This window comes from Microtus oregoni, unplaced genomic scaffold (assembly GCF_018167655.1).
Source record: "Microtus oregoni isolate MIOR12 unplaced genomic scaffold, Mior012 000025F_ref0000491, whole genome shotgun sequence".
Taxonomy (NCBI): domain Eukaryota; kingdom Metazoa; phylum Chordata; class Mammalia; order Rodentia; family Cricetidae; genus Microtus; species Microtus oregoni.
This window is the reverse complement of record NW_024543084.1, coordinates 21217979-21245197: the sequence shown is the minus strand read 5'-3', so window position 1 is coordinate 21245197 and position 27219 is coordinate 21217979. Positions and strand designations below refer to the sequence as shown.

The window sequence follows — 27219 nt, the reverse complement described above, 5'->3', positions numbered from 1 at the left end:
GACCTGGAAAAGCCAATGATGTGGCATTAATTCAATCTGAAGACAAAGAAATAAGGAGAGCTGATGGGACAATAGTCCAAATGCCAAGAAACAGGCTAAGAGCCAAGGTTTTAGGTTGAACCCAAAGCCAGAAATCAGGCAGTAGTTACGCCTGATTTTATTGTGCTCAGGTCTTCAGATGACTAGATGACAGGATGTGTTTTACTTGGTCTGCCCATGCAAATGTTCATCTCAAAAGGCAGGCCTAGTGGCATACTCTGGTATTCCCACTCCTTGAGAGGCAGAGGCAGGAGACTTGTCATAAATCCAAGGCCTATTTAGTATTGATACTGAATTTCAAGCCAGCCAGGATATAACAATATCCTGTCTCAAAAAGAAAGCAAACAAAATAAGCAAAATTAATCTTATCCAGATACACATCTCAGATACTGTTTGACCACACATCTGGGGACCTGTGGTCCTGTCAGGTTGATACATAAAATTCACTATCATCACTGTCTTATTTCTTAACTCTTCCCAGGCAGTCAAGATAGCATTTAAAGGAATTTGAAACCTAAAGCTGGGTACAATGGCTCATACCAGTAATCCTAGCATTTGAGAAGGCAAGAGGATCAGGAGTTCAAGGTCATCTTCAGTTACATAGGAAGTTAAGAAACCAACAAAATCCTGTCTCAAAAAAAAAAAAAATTTAAAATCTGGTGACAAGTAGATAAGCACCAGGCAGAGGAAAATGACTCTTCATCTTCCATGAGCAGAGACACCCCCTTCCTCCAGCCCGTGGAGCGAGAACTGAGGACGCCATGTCAGTGTCCTTCAAAGTCTTCCAGAGGAAGAGTGCTCTGGGCTGGAGTACCACTCCATACTCAGCACTCCGCAGGCCATGGATCCCATCCCCAAGACAAATCTGCTTTCAAAACATACAAACATTTTGTTTTTTCTCTTGTTCTAAATACACAGATATTGTCATCCTGCTTTGTTTCCTATTATCCTCACATATGTATGCAAAAGCACCTAGCCAATCAGAGACCTATTCAGATAAAAAAAAAAAAACACTCAGAGGCTGAATTCTTTGGTTACAGGAGAACCAGTGCTGGAAGAAAGCAGACTCTTCAAGGAAAGTCACAGGCTCACACAGCCTAACCCACGTGTAGCCAGCACAGCGAGTCACGTTGTAGTCCAGACTACGTTCATCCCCAAACTCATCACATAGGAGGATCCCGTTCAAGCTCACTCCTATGAGCCACTCATGTGGCTCCAAGCGGAAGGGCTGCTAGCAGGCTCACTCCTGTGGTAGCTGTTAGACCATGTGCCTTCCCCACGTGACTATCCTATGACATCCTAGTTTCTATCACTTCAGAGTAGCCTCACAACATGATCTTGCCCAGAGACAAGAGACAGACAGAGGAAGAGAGAGGAGTCAGTTTTTTTATACCCCAATCTGAGAAGTAATGCCTTATCAAGTCAGCTGTCTTCTCTAGTCATCATGCCATCAAATCCAGCTTACAAGGGAGAAGAAGAGTTCAGAGGAACATAAAAATGACTTTGCATATATCCTTTTAAAATCACCAGAGAGGGGCTAGAGAGACAGATCAGAAATTAAGAGTACTGGCTGATTTCCCAAAGAACCTGAGTACAGTTTCCACGTGGCAGCTCACGACCATTTGTAACTTCAGTTCTAGGCCTGACAAATACCTACACATAAAACAACTTCATATATAATATATATATTCTATAAAATCACCAGAGACCTAAAGAATCTAAGGAAAATAAGTCAAACTAGGTATCGTGATAATAGGCCCAGCTATTACAGAGGTTGAGGCAGATGGACCCTTTGAGACAATGAGTTCAAGACCATACCAAAAAAAAAGTTATAATTTCTTAAGATATCAACAAGGGGAGGGGGTTACAGAGATGTTTCAATGGTTAAGAGCACTGGCTGTTCTTCCAGGAGACCCAGATTTGATTCCCAGAACCAACATGGTGGCTCACAAGTGTCGGCAATACCTTATGGTCTCTGTGGGTACCAGGCATACATGTGAGTACAAAGACATACATGCAGGCAAAATATGCATACATAAAATAGTAATAAAGTAATAAAAAAGAAAGACATCAATGTGTCTATTTTTTTTTTTTAAATTTTCACCATACTCATCAATCCCCAAGTCTCCTTTTCTTTCCCAAGGGAGGTTTATGTTTGCTTCCTGATCATGTAAATTCCTTGGGGAAATAGTGCCCAGAGAAAGGTGAGAGCTGCCAAGCATAGTTGTCACACCTGTAATCCCACACTAGGGATACAGGCCAGCCTGGGGTACACAGTACAAGACAAATGAAGATTACATCATCAAGGAGGGGAAGGGATCCTTAGAGATGTCATAAAAAGAGAAGGCCTGAAACCACAGTTCCCAGGAGCTCCAGACAAATAGCACAATCACAGAGAGAAATAAACAAAGAAAGCTAAAACCCAGACTCCAAAATCCCTAGGCTAGAACCCGAAGGATCTTGTGGCCCTGTGGCTGCCCATGACCATTAGATATATCAAACTTCAAAGACCCATATCAGTCAAGCATTCCATCACTGTGACCAAAAATACCCAAAATATTAATTCAAAAGGAGAAAACATTTACTTTGGCCTATGATTTGGGGGGTGATTTTAGCCCATGGTTACCTGGTCAATTATTCACTGTGGGCCTGCTGCAGCATAGTACATCACAACAGGAGCACACACTCATCTCACAGGACCAGGAAGCAAAAGACAGGAAGGGCTTTGAAACCCAAAGTCCCCTTCAAGCTCATACTCCTTCCACTAAGACCTATCTATAGGCTTCATTATCTAAATAAATACTCAGTCTTCAACAGAGGAATCTGGGGGTACACTCAAGAATCAAACTGTAGTTACACAGACTGAAAACTAACCTACCCTTTCTTTGGCTCCTCATGGCTTCCCAGATTCTTTTTTCTTTTCTTTCTTTTTTTTGGGGGGAGGAGTGCATTTCGAGACAGGGTTTCTCTTTGTAGCCTTGGCTATTCTGGAAATTGCTCTGTATACTAGGTTGGCCACAGAGATCCACCTGCCTCTGCATTCTGAGAGCTGAGACTAAAGGCATGCAGCACCACTGCCCAGCACAAATTTTTATAGAATCTTAACAAAGGATACTTATATATTATTAATCACTTAGATTCAATTTCTCATCAGAATAGTAGGGTTGGAGCACATAAAAGTAAGGTAAGAACTTAATTCATTTATTTGAATTTATTATTTATTAGAATAAAATATATTAACATGTCTTGGCTACCTGATTTTGTTAAGACTAATGCTTGCTAAATGTTTAAATATAGCTCTAATCCATATATGAATCTTAGAAATCTTTGAAAGTTCCAATAAGCTGATCAATCAAACAGGATTTTTCAGGGGCTAGAGAGATAATGGTCCAGCAATAGGGAACACTGGCTGCTCTTGCAGAGGAGTTTAGCTCTCAGCACACACTGGGCAGTTCACACCCTTCTGCAATTCCAGTTTCAGAGGATCTAACATCCTCTTCTGGCCCCAGAGAGCACTGTGTACCACTGCAATGGCTGCAATCTGGGTGAAGGTGGAAACACGGGGAGCAAGGTGTAAGACCTCTTAAAGGGGTCAGTTTGTTTTTCAGATCAGCCCCAGTTCCCCTGACTGCTCTCAGAATCTAAAAGAACTTATTCAAAAGATATATCAGAACAAAGATTTAACCCAAATACCCAGAGCTCTAAGGTAAAATTTAAAGAAAAAATAAAAAGCTGCACCCTATGTTAAAAATTGTACATGGTCAAACAACTTAACTATCTGTAAAGAGTTAGGGCTGTTGCCAACCACAGTCAAATTACCTTGGGTTCTTCTTAATCCCTTTGAAAGCCATTCATAGCCCACTCCTATGTCTGATTTAGGCTGACTATCAAACCTTGAAAAAAATTTATTCTTTACTAAGAATGTCTTCAAATAATGTCTGAAACTTGTTATAGGGTTTTCCTAACCTTGCTACAATCCACCTATAATACACCTGCTCTAAAACGAAAAACAAACAAAAAAACCAAACCTCATGTTATTTCTATTTTTGCATGTACTGTCTGTGTGTGCCTCGTGCCTGTGGAGGCCAGAAAGGGAACTAGAGCTTGAGTTACAGATGGCTATGAGTCACCATATGGGTCCTGGGAATTGAACCTGGATCCCCTGCACTTACAAGTTCTGCAACATAAGAGTTCAGGCAAGGTAGAATACATCTCTAATCCCAGCACTCTGAAGGCTGAGGCAAGAAAGTCAAATGCTCAAAACCAGAGTTGGGTGCAGTGGTTATACATGTCTTGAATCCCAGCACTCGGGAGGCAGAGGCAAGCAGATCACTGTAAGTTTAAGCCCAGTCTGGTCTACATAGTGAGTTCTAGGACAGTCAGGGTTAAACAGAATTCCTGTCTCAAAACCAAAACAAGTTCAAGACTACCCTGGAACACCTAGCCTGATATTATAAAAAAATAAAGGAAAGAAAGAGAAACAAAGTCAGAGGTTAAATACTTGGTCCAAGCACTCAATGCTATTACTTAAAAGGATTGTAATTCAAAGTTTAGTTCAGAATTACTTTGTCTCAGCATTATTGACTTTCTAAAAATGATTTAAAGCTATTGGGACTGGTTATATATATAGCCAAGCTGGCCTTGACTCTTCAATCCTCCTCCCTCAATCTCCGAAGTCTGGGATTACAGGCATGTAGACACTGCTGACATTTGAGCTGTGTAACTGAGGCAGCTGTCACGGCACTGCAGAGTGTGTAGCAGCATTCTCCCACCCACTAGATACCCAAAGCTCTAACGACCAAATGCTTCCAGATTCTGCCAAATGTTCATTAAGAAACAGAACTCTCTTTCAATTGATATGTTAGCTATGGACAAGAAATAGACTCTTAAGACCCATTCCCTTCAACTACACCACGCACCTAAATGTTTCCCTCAACTGCTAACAGTGTATCAGACCATGAACCCACCAATGGATTAACCTATTGAGGAAGTTAGAGTCTTCATGATCCAATCACTTCCTCTAAGTCCCTCATCTCTCACCCTGCTGCATTGAGAACCAAGCCTTCAATGCATGATCCTTTGGGGAACGTTTCTGATTAAATCATGAGCAGGCGAGGCGAGAATCACTAGGTTCATCTCTGTCATCCCAACAGTCACACTATTACAAAATTAGCCCTCCTGACCTTCAGGGCATGCACATGTCTGGAATCTACTCTCACCACCAGTAAGCAGAGTTAAACTACACATTCTTTGTATATAAACAAAGTTACCACACTGGCTCATATTTCAGAGTGTTTTTTCCACTAATTTTAGGGTTTTCCCCTGCACGGCCGAGTATCATTATGTCTATACCTCACGAACCCAGAATTAGAAAGCATTCCAATAGTATTACAAGTTATTTCTTAAACAAATTATATATACCAGAGGTTAGAGAGATGGCTCAGCAGGTAAGAACACTTATTGCTCTTTCAGAAGATCTCAGTTAGTTCTCAGTTCACACTGCCTGTTCCGGAGGATCCAATGCCCTCATCTAGCCTACATGGGTGTCAACCTGCATTTGAACACATGTATGTGAGCATACACAAAAATAAAACTAAAATAAATCTTAACAAAAAGGAAGAGGCTCAGGACATTCTAAGCAGTTAAAGTAACAGAAGCATCTTTTAGGCCAGTGAAATGGCTGTCTGGCTGTCAAGCCTGATGACTAGAGTTTGATCGAGACACATGTGGTGGAAGCAAAGAACCAACCACCGCAGGTTTTCCGACCCCCACATACAAACACACATATACAGGTGAATAACCGTAATTTTTAAATGATATCATTTTATTATCCATCCATCCATCCATCTATCGTGCTGGGGATCCATCCATTGTGTTGGGGACTTTACCCAGGACTTTGCACAACTGACTAGATTTCAGCAATGTGAATGTTATCTATATAAATTGAACTCTGTTTTAAGTAGGATCTGAAAGATTTCTCCATCTCAAAACCAAAACATTACTAAGAGATAGGCTGAACTCTAAATAATTTCCCAAACCAGAGAGATCAACTTTCCTAATCTGAATCTCCTTTCAATCTACTCCATCCTCTAGGGGCACGCAGTAATATCACATGACTTTCATTCAAGTCCCCAGCCGACAGCACCCCCTTTGACTAGCCATCCATTTATTAGTGCAGTAGTTTACCGAGGCATCTGTCTCTCAGTACAAAGTAAAATGAATTTTGGACACAGTACTAGGTAGAAAAATGAACTAAGATGAATAAACAAAAGTTTAAAATCAGTAACAGCATTCTAAGGAATAATCTTTAAAACTTCATTATGGGGGGGTGGGGACACAGTTCAGGTGGGAGAACGCATGCTGGGGTGGTCTGAATAGGGACTCATGTATCTGAATGCTTGGCCCACAGGGAGAAGCATTATTAGACGGTGTGACCTTGTTGGAGTAGGCATGGTCTTGTTGGAGAAGTGTGTCACTGTGGAGACAGGCTTTGAGGTCTCATATGCTTCAAGCTATGCCTTGTGGTACACAGTCTTTCTGCTGCCTGTAGATTAAGATATAAAACTCTCAGCTCCTTCTCCAGCACCATGTCTGCCTGCATGCTGCCATGTTTTCTGTCATGATGATAATGGACTAAACTTCTGAAACTTTAAGCCAGCCCCATTTAAATGCTTTCCTTTATAAGAGCTGCCATGGTTTCTGCACAGCAATTGAAACCCTAAGCCTAGCATGCATGAAGTCTTAGGTTCAAGCCACTACAATATATCAACCAGGATGGTTGTATGTGTGTGTAATTCCAGCATTTGGAAGGTAGCAGCAAGAGAATAGTATCAGAACTTCACAGTCACCCTCAGCTACATAATGAGTTTGAGACCAGCCTTGAATATATAAGACTCTTGCTGAAAAAACTTCACGGTGAGCTGTGAGGGTAGCTCAGACATACACTGCTGACCTGTGCTGCATCACAAGGCTTAATCCCTAAAGCTATATTTCTACAAAAAAAAGGAAACATAGGTGTTTACTGACTTTCCCCTACAATGAATAGTCAATGTCCTAGTCTACAAACTAGTTAGACAAATTCATCCATCTTAGGTCTTATGGTAAAAAAAAAGTTTGAGCTTGAGCAATTTATAATTTATGTTTAATGTTAGACACCATCGATCTAGAGGATTAATTTTACTCATTTCTTAATTTTACTCCATAAAATACAGAGCCAAACCAGAGCTACAGTAGATTTAATTTTCTTCTTTTCTTCTCAAAATCTTTACCTTAATTCCTCTCAACCATGCCTCTTAAAAAGAACTAGGCTAGAGCTGTAGAGATGACTCAGTGGAAGAACATTATCGCTTTTGTAGAGGACTCAGGTTCCATTCCAAGAACCCACATGGTGGTTTTATAACCATCTGTAACTCCAGTGCAAGGAGATCCAACAACCTCTTCTGACCTCCTCTGGTACCAGGTTCACACAGGTACACATACGTGCATACATACAGGCAAACACCTATACACATAAAAATAAACATTAATTTTTAAAAAGCGAGAACTGCCCTGTCGTATCCAGAAGAGTTTCCTTGTAGTCATCTATTATTTCCTGCTTCCTCTTTTGCCATGGACCTCAGACCCTGGGTGGAGGGCAGCTGCGCACAGAATTCACAGCAGGTAAGACAGCATGTGCAAGACCTGTCAGACACAATTTCAGCCTGGAAAAGGCAGAGAGATACAAAGTCCTTTCCTGCCTAAAGAGCTACTAGCAGTTGATAGCTACAGTGAGAGGCGCAGTAAGTTTAGAGGTGCAGCTGTTGATGGGTAGACCATCCTTTAGTGAAGGCCACTTATCTAAATGGTACATGGCAGTATAAACTGCACTTGGGATGAAAATAGGCAGGCATGTATATATAAAGTTGGGTGGTCTGGGAAGAGTAGGAAGAGGGACTGAATATGATCAAAATATATTATTCAAAATTCTGAAAGAATTAATAAAAAATGAGGACAGGTGGACTGGCGAGATGACTCAGTGGTTAAGGTCCCAGGTTCAATTCCCAGCCCCCACATGGCAGTTTACAGTTGTCTAACCTCCACCAGATCCAAAGCCCTTTTCTGGCCTCCACAGGCACCAAGAATGTATATGGTGCACTGTTTTTCACAAGTTCTTTTTTACTTGGAATTTACTGTGTCCAGAAATTTCTGTGCCAAGCACTATACCAGGGATTTTGTAACCCTGGGATTGTTAAACTAATTTCCTAGTTTGCTCCAGGCTCAGAAAGGATCCCCCTTCCACCCTCCTGGTACTGAGGATTTAGCTTAAGACCTCGTGCATGCCAAGAAAGACACCAGACATGGGAACACACAGAACTATGCAGTACCAGACACGGGATGGATTGGAAAGATTTACAGAGTGAACACTCTTTTACATTATCTCAGTCACACAGTTTATGAGCTGACGTGCATGTGACAAAAGATGGATTCACATTCAGTCAAAAGCATCACATGTAAGTATGTGTGTAGGCCTATTCTGGAGCTAATGCAGAGAGCACAGGGAAGGAAAAGAGGATGGAGAAAGCCCCCACTGAGGCTGTGGTACATGCACTAAGTTTTAAAGAAAAGAACAAAGTAAAAGTATCCAGAAAAAAAGAATAATCATGTACAAAAATTAAAGAGGAGAGAAGAAAAGTTCTGGAAACGGCAAACGGAAGATACATTCCACAGTTCACTCATCTCAGTTTACCAGACTTTAGGTCCATCAGAGAGAATCTCTATGGCTACAGCACTAACAGTGGCTGGCAAGGCAGGTAGAAGTGAAACAGAGACAGCCCTCAGTTGCTACCCTTAGGTTAAAAACTCTGAATTATGTTCAACAGCAAAGAGGAAACACACGAGTCTCCTACACATGAGAAACACATCATCAACCTGCACAGCATGTGAATAAATTACAGATTAGAAGCCAGGAACCTGGTCAGGAGACTGTGGAAGAGTCTGACAGTGGGGTGATGAGAAACAAACCAGGGCTATCATAAAGACTAAATAAAACAACTTTGCAGTATTTTTATTTTCTAGTTACCACCATTAGAAAGTTAAAAATAAAAGTGTGTGTGTGTGTGCACGTATGTATGTACATACATATAAATGTAGTGGGCTTACTACTATTGATGGTAAGATGGGGGGAGGGAGAAGTCACACGTCAAACCACAGGAAGCCTAATTTATGGCTTAGTCTACAAAGAAGCACTAGGTTAAGCAGTAACTACAGTACTGTCTGCTATGAAATAATTTTAGTAATAGTAAAAATTACACAATTTGGTCCAGCACGATAACTCGGTGGCTAAAGACATTTGTCATAATGCCTGACAACCTGAGCTAAATTTCTGGGACCCACAAGATGAAAGAAATGACTCTTGTAAGCTGTTCCCTGTCTCCATATTTGTGAATACACACACACAAACACACATATATTTGTGAATACACACACACAAACTAAATAAATGCAAAAATTTAAGTTTACTTACTCTAATACATCTTATTATTCTACCACACAATCATTAAAATTTAAGAGAAACTTCACATTCATATTTTTTGGGCTAATTTAAATCTAATTTTATACTTGTCTCATTTGAACACTAAAATTTTAATTGGTAGGTTTGGTAAATATTTAGATTTCATAAAATTTACAGAGAAAAGAATAGATTTACATACCCAAGATTTCTTATGACACACTTTAACATTTTCCAGTGAATGATGAACTTGTAAATTTAAAATACAGAGCCAGCAAGATGCTCAGCAGGTAAAGATCCCTGCAGCCAAGTAGATGACCTGAGTTTCTTCCCAGGGACCCACATAGTGTACAAGGAGAACTGACTGTTATAAATTATTCTTTGACCTCCACATGCAATGTCCACACTCATATATACATACAAAATGAATAAATAAATGTAAAAAATTTAGATTACATTAAAAATTTATAGTACTTGCTGTGTGGTGGTGGCAAATGTCTTTAGTCCCAGTACTTTGGGGGCAGAGGCAGGCAGCTCTCTGAATTCAAACCCAGCCTGGTGAACTGGATGAGTTATAGAACAGGGGCTACAGAAAAACCCTTGTCTGGAAAAACAAACAAACAAAACTTAAGGGGAAAAAAATCAAAGTACTGGGGTAAAGACAGGTAGATGGATCTAGGGACTCGCTGTCTAGCCAGCTTAGCCAAATGGTGAGCCCCAGGTCTCAGTGAGAGCCTGCCTCCGGAAAAACAGGGGGTATGACTCCTGAGGAACCACGAGAGCAGAGCTTTGGGCTTCACTGGGACACACATACATGCACCTGCACACACAAACACATACCCACCTACAAAAAATCCAGTTGCTCAGGTATGCTAGCCAGCTTGTGGGTGGTCAGTAGCTCTATGTAACTATGACAGAGGGCATTTAGGCCTAAAAAGTAACAAAGGTATTGGCTTCTGCCCACTCCCGACCATTGGCATTTATATCTACTTAGTGTTGAGGATATCTGCATAACAGACAACTTCCAAAGTATTAATTATGAAAATGGTGCCACTGGCCATATCCTCATTATTGTATAGCTTACATTCTCAACTCCAATACTAAGATAGGTAAGAAAGGAAATCTTCAAATAACTAAATAAAATTGTGCTGTACTACCTAACACATGAAGCACACTAAAACATGGTTGTGGGATGGACACTCTTTTCCATGGCCCAAGGAACAATTCAGTTGTCTGTGGCCTATGTAAGTCTTATACTATTTTCCTATTAACTACTTAAATTTATTAGACTTTATTTTTAAAAAGGCAGGAAAAAATACTTTCAACTGTGTATTTATTAGGAGCATTACAGTGGAATGGTTAAGAGCATAAGCTCGCAGTCAAGACAGCCTGGATTCAAATCCTGGTTCTATCATTTATTAGATGTGTGTGTGATCTTGGCAAAGTATTTGGCCACTCTATGGTTCAGTTCCCTGTTCTGCAATACTGTGCCTCAAGGAAATAATACACAGAGAACACTTGGCACATAGTAGCTGTTCAGCAAACATTCTGTTAGAGAGATGCCAGAAAAGTTGAAATTATGACTAAAGTCGAAGCTAGGCTTCTTAATTTTCCATGTTCCCCGCATGATTATACCTCGGGGTGGGGACGACTTGAAGTTCTCAAAAGGAGTATCTTCCATGCAGTTACATTCAATTAAAAAAAAAAAAACTAAACAAGAAACTTCATCTACTGACCGGGTAATTATGCGCATAGCGGCAGCCAAGCAAACAGAAAAACACGAAGCTAGAGAGGAAGGCTTTACCTGCTTTTCCGTTTTCGAGGTAGTTTCTCCACTGTGCCAGTCAGTCTACAGACCAAACAAATGAAATCCGTAACTAAAAGAGAGCACACCCTCGGCCTCCCCTTGCCTGTGGGGCACTCCATGTACCACCCAATGGGGCCAGAGACTGACCACAGGTTGGCCGGGTCTACCTCTGACCTGACAAACCCCTCAAGTCGGGCTTCCCTTCCTTCCCTCGACCAAGCGATCCCCGGACTCACTGGTCCCCGAATACCCCGTGCCTCAACGCTCGGCTCCCCCAAACCACCCGGGCCGTTGGCCTCATTGTCTGCCCGGAGCCGCAGCCCCGCCCCTCAGCCCCGATCCCCCGCATTCCTCGGCCCCCGGTGGGGCGTGCGTCCTCCGCTCCAGTCCTGCACATTCTCGTTCCCCGCCCCGGCGAGCTGCTCGCTCTCCGCGCCCCCAGATGCTGCATGCCTGCACCCCCGCCCCTCAGGGCTCGGCCGCTCCCTCGGCCCCAAGCCTCCGCCTGGCACCGCAGCCCGCCCCACCTGGGGGCCAGGCGACTCCGCGGCTGCTGGGACTGCCGGGCTCCTCTGACCATCCGGCTCCTGCTCCGCCGCGGGAGCTGTTCCGGCGGCCTCAAGGCTCGCTCGGGATGCTGAGGCAGCGGAGGCTGGAGTAGGCGGAGAGACGGGAGGAGGGCCTCGCGCCTCGGCCAGGCTAGCCGCGGGGCCTGCCCCCTCCGCGCCTCTCCTCGGCTCCTATTGGCTGAAACTGCAGCGTGCCTGAAAGTCCGGCCGCCGATTGGGAGCTCGGGCCTTCACGTCCCGCGCGGCCCACCCTGAGGTTTGGTTGAGACTGCAGGTGGCGGCAGAGGTGCCTTAAATACTGCTAGCAGAGCGGGAGGAGCCCTGCGCGCCACCGTGCGCCAGAAAGGGGGAATTGCGTCTCCGGCGCCAGACACCTGCTTCCAGGTTCTTTGGTTCTGCGTCCTGCATCCTAGACATCTGCTAATTCCCCCGCCTCCGCACAGCTCCAGAACCAAATCAAGCACTGCACTTTCTCCAAATATATTCAGAAGTTCGAGGGCAAAGCAGTTCTTCTTCACAGCGTCGTTCTGAATCACCTCGAATGCAGTCCCTGCCAGCATCTTGCAGAAATGATCTCGTCTCAGTGCTACCCTTCGAAGAGGTCACGATACCAAATTGTAAAGATCCAGCAATATAAATATGTTTTAACAGCAGGAAAGATCGTAAGCTTTGGTGGAAGCTTGTAAGAAAGCACGAGAATTTCTTTAATTAGCACGAAAAAAGAAAAAAAAGACATTGTAAAAAGAACCAATTGCAGTAACTACAAATAACGTATTCCATTTTGAAAAGCATAAAACGTACTGCTTCTTGTGTAAGCTAGCCATTTTGTGCCATTGCAAATGATTCAAAAATCTACATCAGTTAATCAGTTTTAGTATAAATTTCACTGCATTTTGACTCAAGTATACAACCACCACGTAAGTACAATAAATATTAGAAACCTACTCTAACAAAGCTATTTTGAAAATACAGCAGATTTATATGTATTGCATCTGAAGAATATAATTTTGGGCGTGGGTGGGTTTTGAGACAGGTTTCTTTGTATAGTTATGACTGTTCTGGAACTCACTTTGTACTCCAGGCTGGCCTCGAACTCAAAGAGATCTGCTTGCCTCTGCCTCCCTGGTGCTGGGATTAAAGAGGTGAACTATCATGCCCGGTGAAAAATTAAATTCTTAAGACGAGTAATACTCTGTATAACTTTATTCCTATACAGAGTTGTCAGCAAGATCCTAAGTTCATTTCTTCCTGCTAGATTCAGGAGGAGGCATAAAATTTTCTCTTGAGTCTCTTTCATTTTAGAACACATTTTGTTTAGACACACCAACAATGCAGTGGCAGAGATATGGCTCAGTAGAGTAAAAGGTGCTTGCTGTTCAATCAAGCCTGACATTGTGTGTTCAGTCCTGGAACGCACAGAGCAACAAACTCTAAAGTCTCAGACCTCCACGTGCACATGACACACACACACACACACACACACACACACACACACACCTGCACACACATGAAAAAAATAAAAATGCACGAGGACAAATAAATATTCCACAAATCTCCACAAATGGATAGTATCCCAAATAGTGAGATACGAATTTTTCCACAGAACCAAATGTATTTGATGCAATGGGTTCTTCTTTATTTCTAAATGGTTTATCTTGTATCCATCCTTGATGCTAAGATGTCTTTCCTCTTATGAAATATGGGATGCAGTAAGGTATAGTGGTATTTTATTTTTTGCAATGCTGAAGAGCTCTTATTACATTTAAGAGAGGGAGGCAGAGGGAAGGAGGAGGAGGGATGGTGTTTCAGGTAAGAACATGTAGGGGGACAGAAGTCAACTTGTGGGAGTCAGTAGTTTTCTCCTTTCATCTTGTGGGTCCTGGAGACCACACTCTGCTCATTAGGCTTGTGGCAAACACCTTTTCCTATTGAGCTACCTTGCTGTCCTACTGCTGACCCCCAAAATGTTCTCCATAATTGCACTATAGGAATTTTGAAGTTGTATTTATCTGTACTGGTGTTTTGCCTCCATGTATGTTTGCACGTAACACGCATGTCTGGTGCCAATGTAGGCTCCCTGAGATGGAAGTTGCAGATTGTGATTTGCCATGTGGGTGCTGGAAATTGAACCCTATGCTTCTCTGGAGAGCAATATGTCCTTTTAACTACAAACCATCTCTCCAGCCCTGTTATGGGATTTTTAAAAATGGCTTTGACTAGAGAAAATATTACCAAATGTCTGTTGTTTCCCCTAAATGATGTAATTCTAGAGCCATAGTCACCAATTATTTCAATTTTAATTTTCTACTTAATTATTAACTCAGCAAGAAACCAAGGAGTTTTGGGTGAAGGGATCCTGCTGTAATCTTGAAATATCACGCATGACATTCTTACTAAAATCCTCTTCCTACTACCCAACATTTTCCACGACTGGCCTCTCTGAAGCATAGACAATCTGTCAACAGAACTGCAGTTAACTGTTGGGTCTTCCTATATGTAACCTTCATGTTGTGTCCAAGTTCTATCATCTCAATTTCTGGGCTCATGCATATTCCATTACCCAGCCCATTATTTGTGTCTGCCCACACCAGACACTTCCTCCAAATCCCTTGTACTAAAGTCTACACTGTGGGACTGGACTGGTGACTGTGGTTAAGAGCGCTTGTTTGCAGAGGGCCTGGGCTAAGCCCTTGCCCAACGAGCCATGCCTAACCCGTTCCAGGGTGTCTGATGCCCTCTTCGAACTCTGCAGACATAAACGCAGGCTAAAGAAATCACATACATAGAACAAATAAATTCTTTTCCTTAAAAAAGTTATACTGTTAGTAGCCATGTTTGATGACCCTGAGTTCCTCTTCTTAATCACACAGATTTTGATCGAGTCCTCAGTAGATAGCAGCTTTGGGCCAAGTACTGGTCATTTTGTGGGTGCTATTCTTAATATTATAACCAGCTTCACTTTATTTTTAGAAAAGAAATGGAAGATCAGAGAATTTAATTTGTTCAGGGTCAAAAAGTTGCAAAACCCAATAGTGCTTAAAAGAGAAGGCTTGAACAGTCACTGTTTAGTGCCCTCCAGGGGGTTCAAGTTCCAGTTTTCTGAGATCTTGACAGCTTACCTGTCCTTTCCAATTCCATTCTCTCAACCGGGGTAGGGTGGGGATAGGAGCAGTTTAGACAGACATCCATACCAAGAGTACCACAAGATATAAGCTGGGCATGGTGATATATGTCTTTAATCTCAGCACTTTGGAGGCAAAGCCAGGTGGATCTCTACAAGGCCAGTGTGGTCTACATGGTGAGAATCTGTCTCAAAACAACCAGTGCCCCTGGACCTCAGAAAAATTAAAAGGATCACAAAATAGGACATGTATAGGCCAGGAATGTAGCTCAGTGGTTGACTGCTTACCTAGCACGCACAAGGTCCTGGGTTCAATCCTCAGTACTGCAAAATAGGGCATATTAGCATTTATCTAAAATGCTTGATTATAGATTAAAAAAATTCCACTCCCATTTCTATACAAAATGCTCAGAACCATTTTCAGGTACTCACAAGAGTGGTATATACTGCAATAAATGTTTTTGTATAAACGTCATACATTGTTGAATTAAGAACCATGTTAGCAATCTAGGCATAAACTTCTCATAAGAAAGGTACATATTCATGTGATGAAGGAAACTTGCATAATTCTAGGGGACTTTTCAAATGCAGGGAGGGGAAAAAGGTTAGTTCTGTTTTTAAGTCACACAACCAAGTGAAAGAGTAAGCATCTCTTTGAAAACATAAATTACATGAAATGCTACCTTCTTCTCAGGGAATACTATAGACTACATTAGATAAAATTATTTTTCATAAACTTCCTACAATCGTTTTATTAATTGACACCGAGGGAATGTAGCACCTTTCATTCAAAGAACTGGAGGTGCTTTACAAACATCAGCATTTAAAAAACAGAGACATTTAAAAATCTGAAGTCTTGCAGTTGAATCTCAATTCTGTACACAATTTTCTGAAGGCTGACACAAAGTGATTCTACTGTCAATGGCAGGATTTCACAGTACAGGCATGGAGCTGGGTTTACAGAGAAAAGACACATACAGAGATCTTAAATGCAAGGAACACTGTGAACCTTATTTCAAAAGCAACTCAACGTTTAAGATGTCAGAATCTTCTGACAGTTCTAGACATCCAGATGGAATAGGAGCTGACACAGGTTGCATATTAGATGTAGTCTTGATCGAGGCTTTTTAAGATCACGCCCAAGTGAACACATTTAAAGAAATGAGATTCTTGCATTGATCTATGGAAAGCTAGCCAAAAGTCTATCAGCCAAATGAAGAAAGGGAGGAAATGGCAATTCAAAGTAGACAGTTCTCACTGGAACCTAGGACACTTTATTAGAAACCAAGTATATCACAGTCAAATAAAAATAGTTCTTAGCCCCATTGATACAACATAGGGTATTTTACATTCAGCCTAGACACAGGGAGTAGCAGATTCCCTCCACTTCAGATCTCTGGCTTGCAAGTGTCTCTCATCACATGATTACTCTGAATAATAAATACATAGCCCTTGTTTAGTAGAGGGATCCAATTATTCTTTTTCAGGCTTGCAAGGTCCAATACATTCACTCTTTCTTTCCTTCACAAGTCTAATAGAAAAACTACTTTTTCCATGCCTCAAAGCCACTGTTCAGTTGAAGAAAAGTCAGGCAAAACAGAGATGGCAGTTAAGGGATGGAAGAATATTATTGGCACATGCCCAGCTAGTGACAAACAAAAGCAGTACACCGTGACTTGAAAATAAGTCACATTAAAGGAGAATAAAAACAACCACACCAACCTAAGCTAAGGAGTGTGAAGCAGAAAGAGTGGACTGAGTTACTGATTTTACTGGTACAACTTAAAAGCAGTGGAGGGCAAGCACTTAAATACAACTTATGATAACACAAACAAGAAAATACTGCAGAGAGTTGTTCAAAAACCACATCAAGTTGTCTGCACCATTAATTCCAGTGTTTCACAATTAATAAAATACATAGCTACATATTCCTGTGAGATAAAAATACCTTTCCACCTGAATTACACTGGGGTTAGGAAAGTAACACAAAGCTACTGACCCACCATTAGTTCAAGTGTGTGCAGCAAATGTCTCAGTCACTTCTTTCATAGACTACACAATTAAAAACTGTACAAGGGGCTGGGTGATTAGGGACAAATAAAATCAAAAAAATATTGTGCTCATTAGTAAAAGAAACCCTGATGAAATAGTATTTGCCAAGAAGCTTAGACTATTAAGATTTTTATTGCATTTTTAGGTAACCTGGAAGTTCTTATCCTGGAGGGGAAAAGTTGTTTTTTAAAACTACCTGAACAGATGCTAAAGTGCTTTAATCAATTGCTTCACATGGAATTCCTGGGATGACAAAAAATAATTATCACTATAAAGGGATACCAAAAATTTCACAAGATGGTACATCCTAAAGTCATCTATGACAACAGTCATAAGAGATAATGATATACTTGTCCTTATTAAGTGGACAATTACATATCAAGAACTGATCATCACAACCCTTTATATAGTCAAATTACACACACAAAGCTGAAATATGGCATAACAGACCTTCACAAGCAAACCGCCTGTTTTTTTCCCCATACTTTAAATAATCTGCTTCAGATTACAGTTCACAAACACAAGGGTTCTGATATTTCAGCCTTTAAAGTTGCTGTTAAAAACTGAATACTTTGTAAAAGTTAAGGTCAAAGGTTACAGCGAGAGAATGCTTGCTACTGAAAAGTACTCATTTACTTGATGACACTCAGGAGAGTGTAAACTGGATTGAACACATTCTACTCAATTGGCATCAAATCTACACATCAGCGCTACAACTATTAAATGTTTCCTATTACTATAGAGGATAGAAATCAAAGTGTTACTATGGCAGTTATGTTCTTTAGGCACAATTTAGTGGTATTTAAAAAAAATAAATATTGAATTTCAACTGAAATTTTAGATTCAATAACCAAAGGGTCAAAAACTCTCAGGAAAACAAGGAAAGAGAAAAGAAAAAGAAAAGTAACCTTTAGCTAACAATGAAAGTTGTTTAAAATTTCTAACACTTAACCTATCTGGGTTTTAAGATTACTTTATTAAAAAATACAAGAAATCTGAAAAAAGATCAGTACAATTATCTTAATGTACAAAGTTATAAGCTGTAGCAGTTTTTAACTAAAATTTAAAAACACAACAAGGAGGGCAGCCCTTTAGACCAATTTATTTTATACCCTTTTGAAACATCAAATCATCATCCAACAATGGACAGTGAAGTTTACAGCTGCGACAAGGGGACATGACTCAGGCATCTGCAGTCCATCCTGCCCACTGGACAACTTTGCTGCTGAAATTTCTTAACCCTACCAAACAAAAGCAGAAGGCTGGCTGATACAAATGAGGATTTCCATGTAATTGTCAATGGGCTTTTTAAAAAAGGAAATGCTTCCTGTTTCCCCAGAACAGTAAATAAGCAAGAGCTACATGCAGCAATGTGAGTATTAAGACATTTCTCAAGTTTTCTCAAACAAGTCCAAGGTGGGGATGGGATGAGTGACAAAACTGATAGAAAAACATTGCTATCGACACCATAACAAATAATAAATTTAGATAATTTAAAAAAAAAAAGGCAAGAGGCAGCATTTCAGCAGCAAAGTGCTCAATAATAAGTATATTGTAGAGGGTACAAGAAAGTTGGGGTAAAAGAGGGTATAAAGTGGGCCAGCAGGATGGCAATGGCCTCAGAGGAAATACGGCGTCGTGGTTCTGGGAGGAATAACACGCTCTGAATCTGGAACTGCCCGGAATAACTTTGGTTCTCTCGTATTGACATCTTTGAAGACCATGATGGAAGCGATGTTTCCACAGCGATAGCAGTAGTTAGGAGCAGACCACACTGTGACCAGCTTCTCGTCAAACATAAACTTATAGCCTTCATGTACAAGCTGATGTGCTCTGCAGATGAGTTTTAAGTTGTTGATATGAACAAACTGCAATTTAGAAAGGCTTTGTGAGTATTCCATCCAACAGCTTAATAACCATTCCAAGCAGCAAGTATCACTATTGAAGTTTTCATGATTCTAAGTCCACTCTATAATCGTTCCCAACATTTCCATTGCCACTTTGGCCCAAGTCTATTTTGAAGTACATGACCCACAATTTGGAGTTTCTAAGCCAGGTATAGTAATTAGCACTGTATTCTCAGTTACTCGGAAGGTTGAATAGGAGGACCCCTTGAGTCCACAAGTTTGGGACCAGTCTCTGCAACACAGAGATGACATATCTTTAAACCAGCCATAGTAATAGTAAATGGCTAGGTTGGTAGAGAGGCTTGTCAACAGGCCTGGGGACCAGAATTTGATCCCAGAACCCACATAGTAGGAGAGAACTGACTTCCACAAGTTGTCCTTTGGCCTCTTCTCATCCTTCCAACACGCACACACACACAAATAAATAATAAACAAGCAAGCAAGTAAACATCACAAAAATCGCTAGGAGAATCGGGAGTTTGAGGCCAGTCTAAACCACCTATTAAGAACTATATCAAGAAAAAGAAGAAGTTTCTAGGGGGAAAAATTACATAATTACCACCAGATACAAAGCAAAGGTTTTCTATTTAATTATATAACTAAATTATTATCAGTCTTATTATGTGAGGGTTTAGTGTATGCCACAAAGAGATTATTCTTCTTTGCAACCTGAAGAGGAAAGAATTCAGACTCAGTAAAGTCTTTCCAGAAGTAAGGATAAACCAATGGCCCTAGCACCTAGTTCTATGGTTCTATTATTATGTTCAACAGAACATGTGTGTCTGTGAACGCTATCTGCCCACATTTGTTCATGGCTGTTTTGATGTAAGTACATAATTTGATGAAGCTGCAGTCATAAAAGAGCAGCAGAAGACGTCAGAATTTCTGTATATATCTTATTTGTAAATTATTTGCACAAAAGATTTATAGAAAACAGTTTTTGAATTTTAAAATTGCTGTATTCATGCAGCCAGCACTGTAGATTATTAGAGAGCAAAGATTGTAATCATAGTGTTTTGTAAATTGTAAACAAGAAGTTATTTTTATATTATTACTGTCTAATTATTCATCCTAGTGGTTCTTATTTTCATCTAGTCATAGAGATACAGTAAGTGCCTTGGAACAATACTGAATTTTCTTAGCTTATGTATATTACTTTAAATTCTGAATTCAGGCTACAGAGATGGTTTTAGAGCACTGGCTGCTTTTCCAGAAGATAGGAGTTTGATTCCCAACCACCACACAGCAGTTCACAACCACCTGTATCTGGCCTCTGCAGGCACTTCATGCACATGGTGCAAGACACAGAATAAAAAGTAAAGGTTATGTCATGCAGAGTGGTGCACACCTTTGATCCCAGAACTGGGGAAGCAGAGATAGGCAGACCTCTGTGAGTTCGAGACCAGCCTGGTCTACACAGTGAGCTCTACAGACCCTGTCTCAGAACAAAACAAAATGGTTAAAAGTATGATTTAAACAAAAAGTAAGTAAAATAAAATGTGAAATCAACTGGGATTAGAAGACTGTCAGAATATATGTATATTTCAGGATATTTGATTGGCCATTAAAATGAACAAAAAAGTTGCCTATCTTGCTCTGGTGATCCTGTTACTTAACTATTATTTTAATAATATAAGCAGACTGCTGGAATATTATTTAATTATATAAGCAGACTGCTTTCACTATAAAATCTGGCTGAACCATTTAGGAAGCATAATTCAATCAACTACAGTAGGAATCTGATACATATAGCAACAATAATTTTATTAAATTAGGCTTGACGTTTGATATCTGAGATCATCATTATTCTTTTACCAATCAAAGAAATACTCTTCCAAAAATGCTAGCTTTACCTCATTTGTGACTTTTGCTCCAAAAAGCCAACCTGCTCCTCTGGGACTGATTGCCCAAGTGTCTACATCTTCAGGATCTGACCACACCAGGTCACAAAATGCTCCTTTGTGAGGAATTTCCTGATTTCGTTCAATGGTTCGAATTTGATCCAGTGTTTTGATATCAGGAGATAAGCCGCCATGAACACACAAAATTTGCTCATCTATTAACTAGCAAAAAAGAGTAACAAAGGATAATAATAAACTCAGTCATATTTAAATTCAACAATAAATATAAAACTAAGTAAAGGCAACAACTGATAAAAACACTTGAGGCTCTAAGGAGAGTCATATAAACTTACAGCTGCTACTGTGAGCATGTCAAAAACTTTGGTACAGTATCTCCAAGCATTAGCATTTCCATATTTTGTTTGGCACTCATCTGTGAAGAAAATAGAAATGTTCTGATTAATGAAATAATGTATCAAATCCTATAGTTACCTTTGTTACAAAAGAAATTCACCTCAACTCACCTAAGCAAAAAATTATGGTGCATATATATTCCTAATAAATTTTTTCATATTGAAGCAAAAGAAGTCTACTATCTAAAAATACGCATATTCTAAGGAAGACCGGGATATAACTTAGAGGCTGGATTTGTGGAATATTTCTTTACGCTGTGTGAAGATGTATCACTGTGATTGGTATAATAAAAAGCTAAATGGTCAATAGCTAGGCAAGAGGTATAGCCAGAACTTCTAGACAAAGACAGTGCTGGGAAAAAGAAAGGTAGAGTCACCAGCCAGATGAAGAGGAAGCAGGATGGCATTTTAAAACAGATTAAAGGTAAATGAATCATGTAAAAGAACATAGATTTAATAATATGGGTTAATATAAGTTATAAGAGCTAGTGAGAAACAAGCCTAAGCTAAGGTCAAGTTTTAATAACTAATAATAAGTCTCCGTATCAATTTTATTTTATTGTTTTTTTTGAGACAGGGTTTCACCATAGTTTTAGAGCCTGTCCTGGAACTAGCTCTTGTAGACCAGGCTGGCCTCGAACTCACAGAGATCCGCCTGCCTCTGCCTCCCTAGTGCTGGGATTAAAGGCATGTGCCACCACCGCCGGCATCTCCATATCAATTTTTTTGTGAGCTGGTGAGCCAAAAAAAAAAAAATCTGCCTACATGTTTACCTTGCATATATAAAGCCCAAGTTCAATCCATAGTACATCTATACATACAAATAAGATGGGACTAGAGAGATGGCTCAGTAGTTAAGAGCACCTGATCCTCAGTTCTCAGCAGTCATCTGGCTCACAACTAACTGTAACTCCAGTCAGTGGATCTTACACTCTCTTCTGGCCTCTGCAGGTACCAGGCACAAATGTAGTGCATATACAACATTCAAGCAAAACACTCATACACATAAAATATAAGCAAATCTTTAAAAACCATGACCCTTAAAGAAATTATAATCCTTTTCATTCCAGGAATGATCCTAAAATGAAGTTGGAACTATCACACAAAATGTTATCATTGGGAAAGAAATTATTGATCTCACATATGCCAAACCAAATGCTTTGGACAGTTATGTTAATGCCAAGTAATTCTATAAAACATTTCTTTAATATGACTACCTGATCATAGGAGGATAATCAAATCAAATAAATTAAAAGACCCTTAATTATAGGTGCATGAGTAATTCTTATCCCAACATTTCTGAGGGCAAAGTTATTTTTTGTGAGATCTTTGGAAAACTGCAACTAAATTTTTAATTTATGCTGATTGGCCAGTAGCCAGGCAGGAAGTATTGGTGGGACAACCAGACAGGAAGTAGAGGTGGGTCAATAAGAACAGAAGAATTCTGGAAAGAGGGAAGCTCTCTCTGCAGTCCTGTCCAGACACAGAAAAAACAAGATGTGACTACACCGATGAAAAAGGTACCAAGACATGTGGCTAACACAGATAAGAATAATGGGCTAATGTAAGTTATAAGAGTTAATAAGAAGCCTGAGCTAATGGGTCAGTTTATGATTAATGTAGACCTCTGTGTGATTTCTTTGGGAGTTAACAACTACGGGATCTGGGCAGGACAGAAACCTCAGACAACATAATTTGGTACTGTTATCATTTTCTTCAGCCAAAGCATACTGAGCAACAAGTCCTAAACCCACATCCCTTCCCTGCTTTTTGTCCCTTTGCCCTACACTGAAGAATGTACTATAATTACACACATAAACCACTTATCTCTTAGACACATATTTTTGAGTATCCATAATCTAAAAGTCTAAAATTTAAAATGCTGCAAAAAAGCCAAACTTTCTAAGGGTCAAGATGATAATATATGTCATTCATAATGGAGATACACTAAAAAGAAATATTGGGAAGCTGAAAACAACTGGGAGGTTGGAGTGATGGCTCAGTGGCTAAGAGCTTTGGTAGTATCAATGCAATTGCACTCCATAAACTTATAAGGAATGGGACTATTAGGAGGTGTAGCTTTGTTGGAGTGGATATGACCTTGTTGGAGGAAATGTCACTGTGGCGGTGGGCTTTGAGATCTCATATATGCTCAACCCATGCCCACTGTCTCAGTTCACTTCATGTTGAGTGAAGATGTAGGACTGAATTTCAGCTCCTTCTCCAGCACCATACCATGCATACCATCAACCTGCATACCATCATGTCACGCCATAATGATAATGGACTAAAGCTCTGAAAATGTTAAGTCAGCCCAATTAAATGTTTTTCCCGATGCGGGAGGTGAAGCTTAACAGAGTAAAGCCAGGCTGAAAGAGATTTATAGAGAAAGTAGGCAGAGTCAGTGAGATACCATGTAGCTGCCAGGGACAGATGCCTCGGCTGGAATCTGCTGAAACTTTGCCAGTAGGTCACAACTTTGTGATGAAGCACAGATTAATGGAAATGGGTTAGTCTGGGATATAAGAGCTAGCTAGCAATATGCTTAAGCTATTGGCCAAACAGTATTGCAAATAATATAGTTTCTGAGTGATTATTTTGGGTCTAAGTGGTTGGGAAAGAATGAGCAGCTTCCCCCAACATTTTTCTTTGTAAGTTGCTGTGGTCATGGTGTTCCTTCATAGCAATAGAAACCCTAACTAAGATAAGAACATCTAATGGTCTTACAAAAGACCTGGATTCAGTTCCCATTACTCACATTGTGCACAGACATACATGCAAGCAAACTCATATTCATAAAATAAAAATAAGTCTTAAAATAAGTAAAAGCCAGATGTGGTGGCAATTTTGGTACTTGGGAGAAACAGGCAGATAGACTTTGAGGTGTTCGATACAAAAAAATTCTAGGTCAGCCAGCAATATATAGAAACTATGTAAAAAACAATTTAAAAATATAACTATAAATAAAATAAAGATTAGGGTAGCAATCTCAGGGTTGCCACCATGCCTGATAACCTGAATTCAATCCCCAGAACCCACAGGGTTAAAGAAAAAAAACAACTCTTATACCTCCACATATGGCCACAGTACACACACATTTTAAGTTTATTTCCATATTCTTTTTTTAAAAATAAGAGGGACGTGGTGGCACATGCCTTTAATCTCAGTGCTCAGGAGACAGAGGCAGGTGAGTTGAAGGCCAGCTTAGTGTACAGTGAGTTCCAGGACAGTCAAGGGTAAGTGAAGAGACCCTGAGACAGACAAACAAACAAGTGGATTGTACCAAACATGGGGACAGCGATCTATAATCCCAGAACTTGGTAGGCTAAGGCAAGAGGTTGCACAATGAAACCTTGTCTATAAATAGGTAAGCAAGTAAATAAATGTTCAGCCAGCAGTTTGGGAGACTGATTCAGGAGAGTTACTGAATTTTGAGGCTAACTTGGAACACTCAATGAATTCAGGCCAACCAAGATACAGAATGAGATCTTATTTCAAATAATCAAAAAATTACTCAGATACGCCTTATCTGAAATGTTTCATCCCATTTGAGTGCTCAGGCCTCTATCCCCAGCATTTAGGAGGCAAAGTGTTGCAAGGAGGGCCTGCTTGTTTGTTCTGGCCGCCCAGCTAGCTTAGCTCTGGTATAACTACACAGAAACTATATTAATTAAATCACTGCTTGGCCCATTAGCTCTAGTTTCTTATTGGCTAATTCTTACATCTTAATTTAACCCATTTTAATTAATCTTTGTATCGCCATGTGGCAGTGGCTTACCAGCTTAAGTTCCAGCATGTCGTACTCTGGTGGTGGCTCCATAGCATCTCTCTAACTCCGCCCTTCTTTCTCCCATCATTCAGTCCAGTCCCTCCACCTACCTAAGTTCTGCCCTATCAAAAGGCCAAGGCAGCTTCTTTATTAACCAATGAAAGCAACACATAGAAGGACCTCCTACAAAACTACGCTCATATTCCCAAATATTGTTTATAATTGTTTGTTTACATTTAAAGGGGGATATGCTATAGAGATTTGCATTAGTATGAATCTTAGTTTACTGATACAAATTTAAGGTCTATTTTGTTATATGTATATTTCTGCTCTTGATTAAGGTACTGAGATTGTGTAGTTCATTTAAAAAATGTAATATGTAATTAAGAAATAGATTAATAATCATCTATAATAATCAAACTTGTAGTTATGTTAGATTTTCTATATGTAAAGAGATATATTTCAGTTAGATATTTTTCAAATCTTTCAGGATCCTTCAGAATATGACATTTAAAGTGTTTAAAAACTTAAGACTTTTCATGACAGTGAGACCCATCTGCTCCTGGCAGCATCAAGCTATTTCAAGAGGATGATGGGCGTGGATGATGGGCATTAAAGAGACTCCTTATGGAGTTGGTTAGCCATTTGGGCAAGAAACTGCTCTTGCCTGGACTGCTTCATGGTATGTTATAAAAAATGGACCTGCAGAACCCACAGAGAAATGACTGCTGGTTGAACTTGCCTAAAGGTGAGATGATCCTTCGGGGTACCTGCTTCATGAAAAGAGTCTGCAAGACATTCTACAGGATACAGAAGAAAATGACAGGCAAACTACCAATATAGGCAGAACTGTCTTTGAAAATTTCCTGCTTCATGGAAAAGCTACTGGACACTATGGGCCTGCAGGCCAAAGATGGATGCCCCAACCCCAACGGTGCGGAAGAACTTTGGTGACTGTCCAGGCAGGGAGATATCTCTGTCATTTCTAGAGTTTTGGAAGTTGCTTACAATGCACTTCCGGTTTACTTAGGTAATATTATATCCTTCTGGAGTCTTTGATGGAGTTGAAGAATTTATAGTTATAGTTTTCCTTAGGAGATATAAACATTGTAACTGTAGTTCTTGCTTGATACCTGTTTTGTTATATGCAGTTTTGCTATGTTAAAGTTAAAGCCTTTTTTGTTTAAACAGAAAAGGGAAAATGGTGTAGGAGGTCCTTCTGGCTATATGTTGCTTTCATTGGTTAATGAATAAAGAAACTGCTTTGGGCCTGCTGATAGGGCAAAACTTAGGTACGTGGGGAAAACTAAATGGCATGCTGGGAGAAAGGAGGCGGAGTCAGAGAGAAAAGCTATGGAGTCACCACCAGAGTCAGACATGCTGAATCTTTGCCAGTAAGCCACTGCCATGTGGTGATATACAGATTAATAGAAATGGGTTAAATCAAGATGTGAGAGTTAGCCAATAAGAGGGTAGAGCTAATGGGCCAAGCTGTGATTTTAATTAATACAATTTCTATGTAGTTATTTCGGGGCTAAGCTAGCTGGGCGGCTGGGACAAATAAGCGGGCCCTCATCCTACAGCAAGGCTTGCAGGAAGACTGCCACATGAGTTCAAGGCCAGCCTGGGTCACACAGCAAGTTCCAGTAATCCTATATCAAAATTCCAGAAACAACAACAACAACCCCCCCCCCTCTCTCTCTCTCTCTCTCTCTCTCACACACACACACACACACACAAAATGTTTATACTTCATGATGTTTCAGATTTCAGAGTTAGAGTGTAGCTTAGTGGCAGAGTGCCTACCTTATATGCCCTGGGCACGTACATGGCACATTAAAAACGAAAGTATCACAAATCTGAAACTTTTGAGTGTCATGGTAGTGCTCAAAATTTCACACTTTATAGATGATGATTTGGAGTTGTGGAGTTTCAGATTATGGATACTAAATCTGTATTTTACAAAATTATTTTCAGACTCCATATATTACATATATGATACATAAAATTATAATATTTTATATAATAAAATTATACATACCATAGATATAAAAACTGTGTTAGATTTGTGTCTCATCCTCAAGAAATCTCATGTTTTTTCAAATATTACAAAATTAAAAAAAATCCAAAGTCTAAAGTACTTCTGGACCCAAACATTCTGGATAAGGGACACTGGATCTACATAACATCTGGTATCTTGTTCTACAGCCATTT

General features: G+C 40.1%; 2 protein-coding genes across 5 annotated transcripts in view; both read right to left on the bottom strand.

The window, feature by feature from the left end:
- The window catches only part of Scai (suppressor of cancer cell invasion), a 151688-nt gene extending 139547 nt beyond the window's left edge, over window positions 1-12141 (bottom strand). For all 4 annotated transcript variants that reach the window (XM_041674329.1, XM_041674330.1, XM_041674331.1 and 1 more), the window contains exons 1-2: window positions 11861-12141; window positions 11331-11375 (exon numbers count right to left, since the gene is read on the bottom strand). In XM_041674329.1, coding sequence (XP_041530263.1) covers window positions 11331-11375; window positions 11861-11913 — 98 coding nt within the window. In that variant the 5' untranslated portion in view covers window positions 11914-12141. The remainder of the gene's footprint in view (window positions 1-11330; window positions 11376-11860) is intronic.
- Window positions 12142-16277: 4136 nt separating this feature from the next.
- The window catches only part of Ppp6c (protein phosphatase 6 catalytic subunit), a 30239-nt gene continuing 19297 nt past the window's right edge, over window positions 16278-27219 (bottom strand). The window contains exons 5-7 of the mRNA XM_041674593.1: window positions 21177-21256; window positions 20836-21045; window positions 16278-18943 (exon numbers count right to left, since the gene is read on the bottom strand). Of these exons, the coding sequence (XP_041530527.1) occupies window positions 18695-18943; window positions 20836-21045; window positions 21177-21256 (539 nt within the window). The 3' untranslated portion in view covers window positions 16278-18694. The remainder of the gene's footprint in view (window positions 18944-20835; window positions 21046-21176; window positions 21257-27219) is intronic.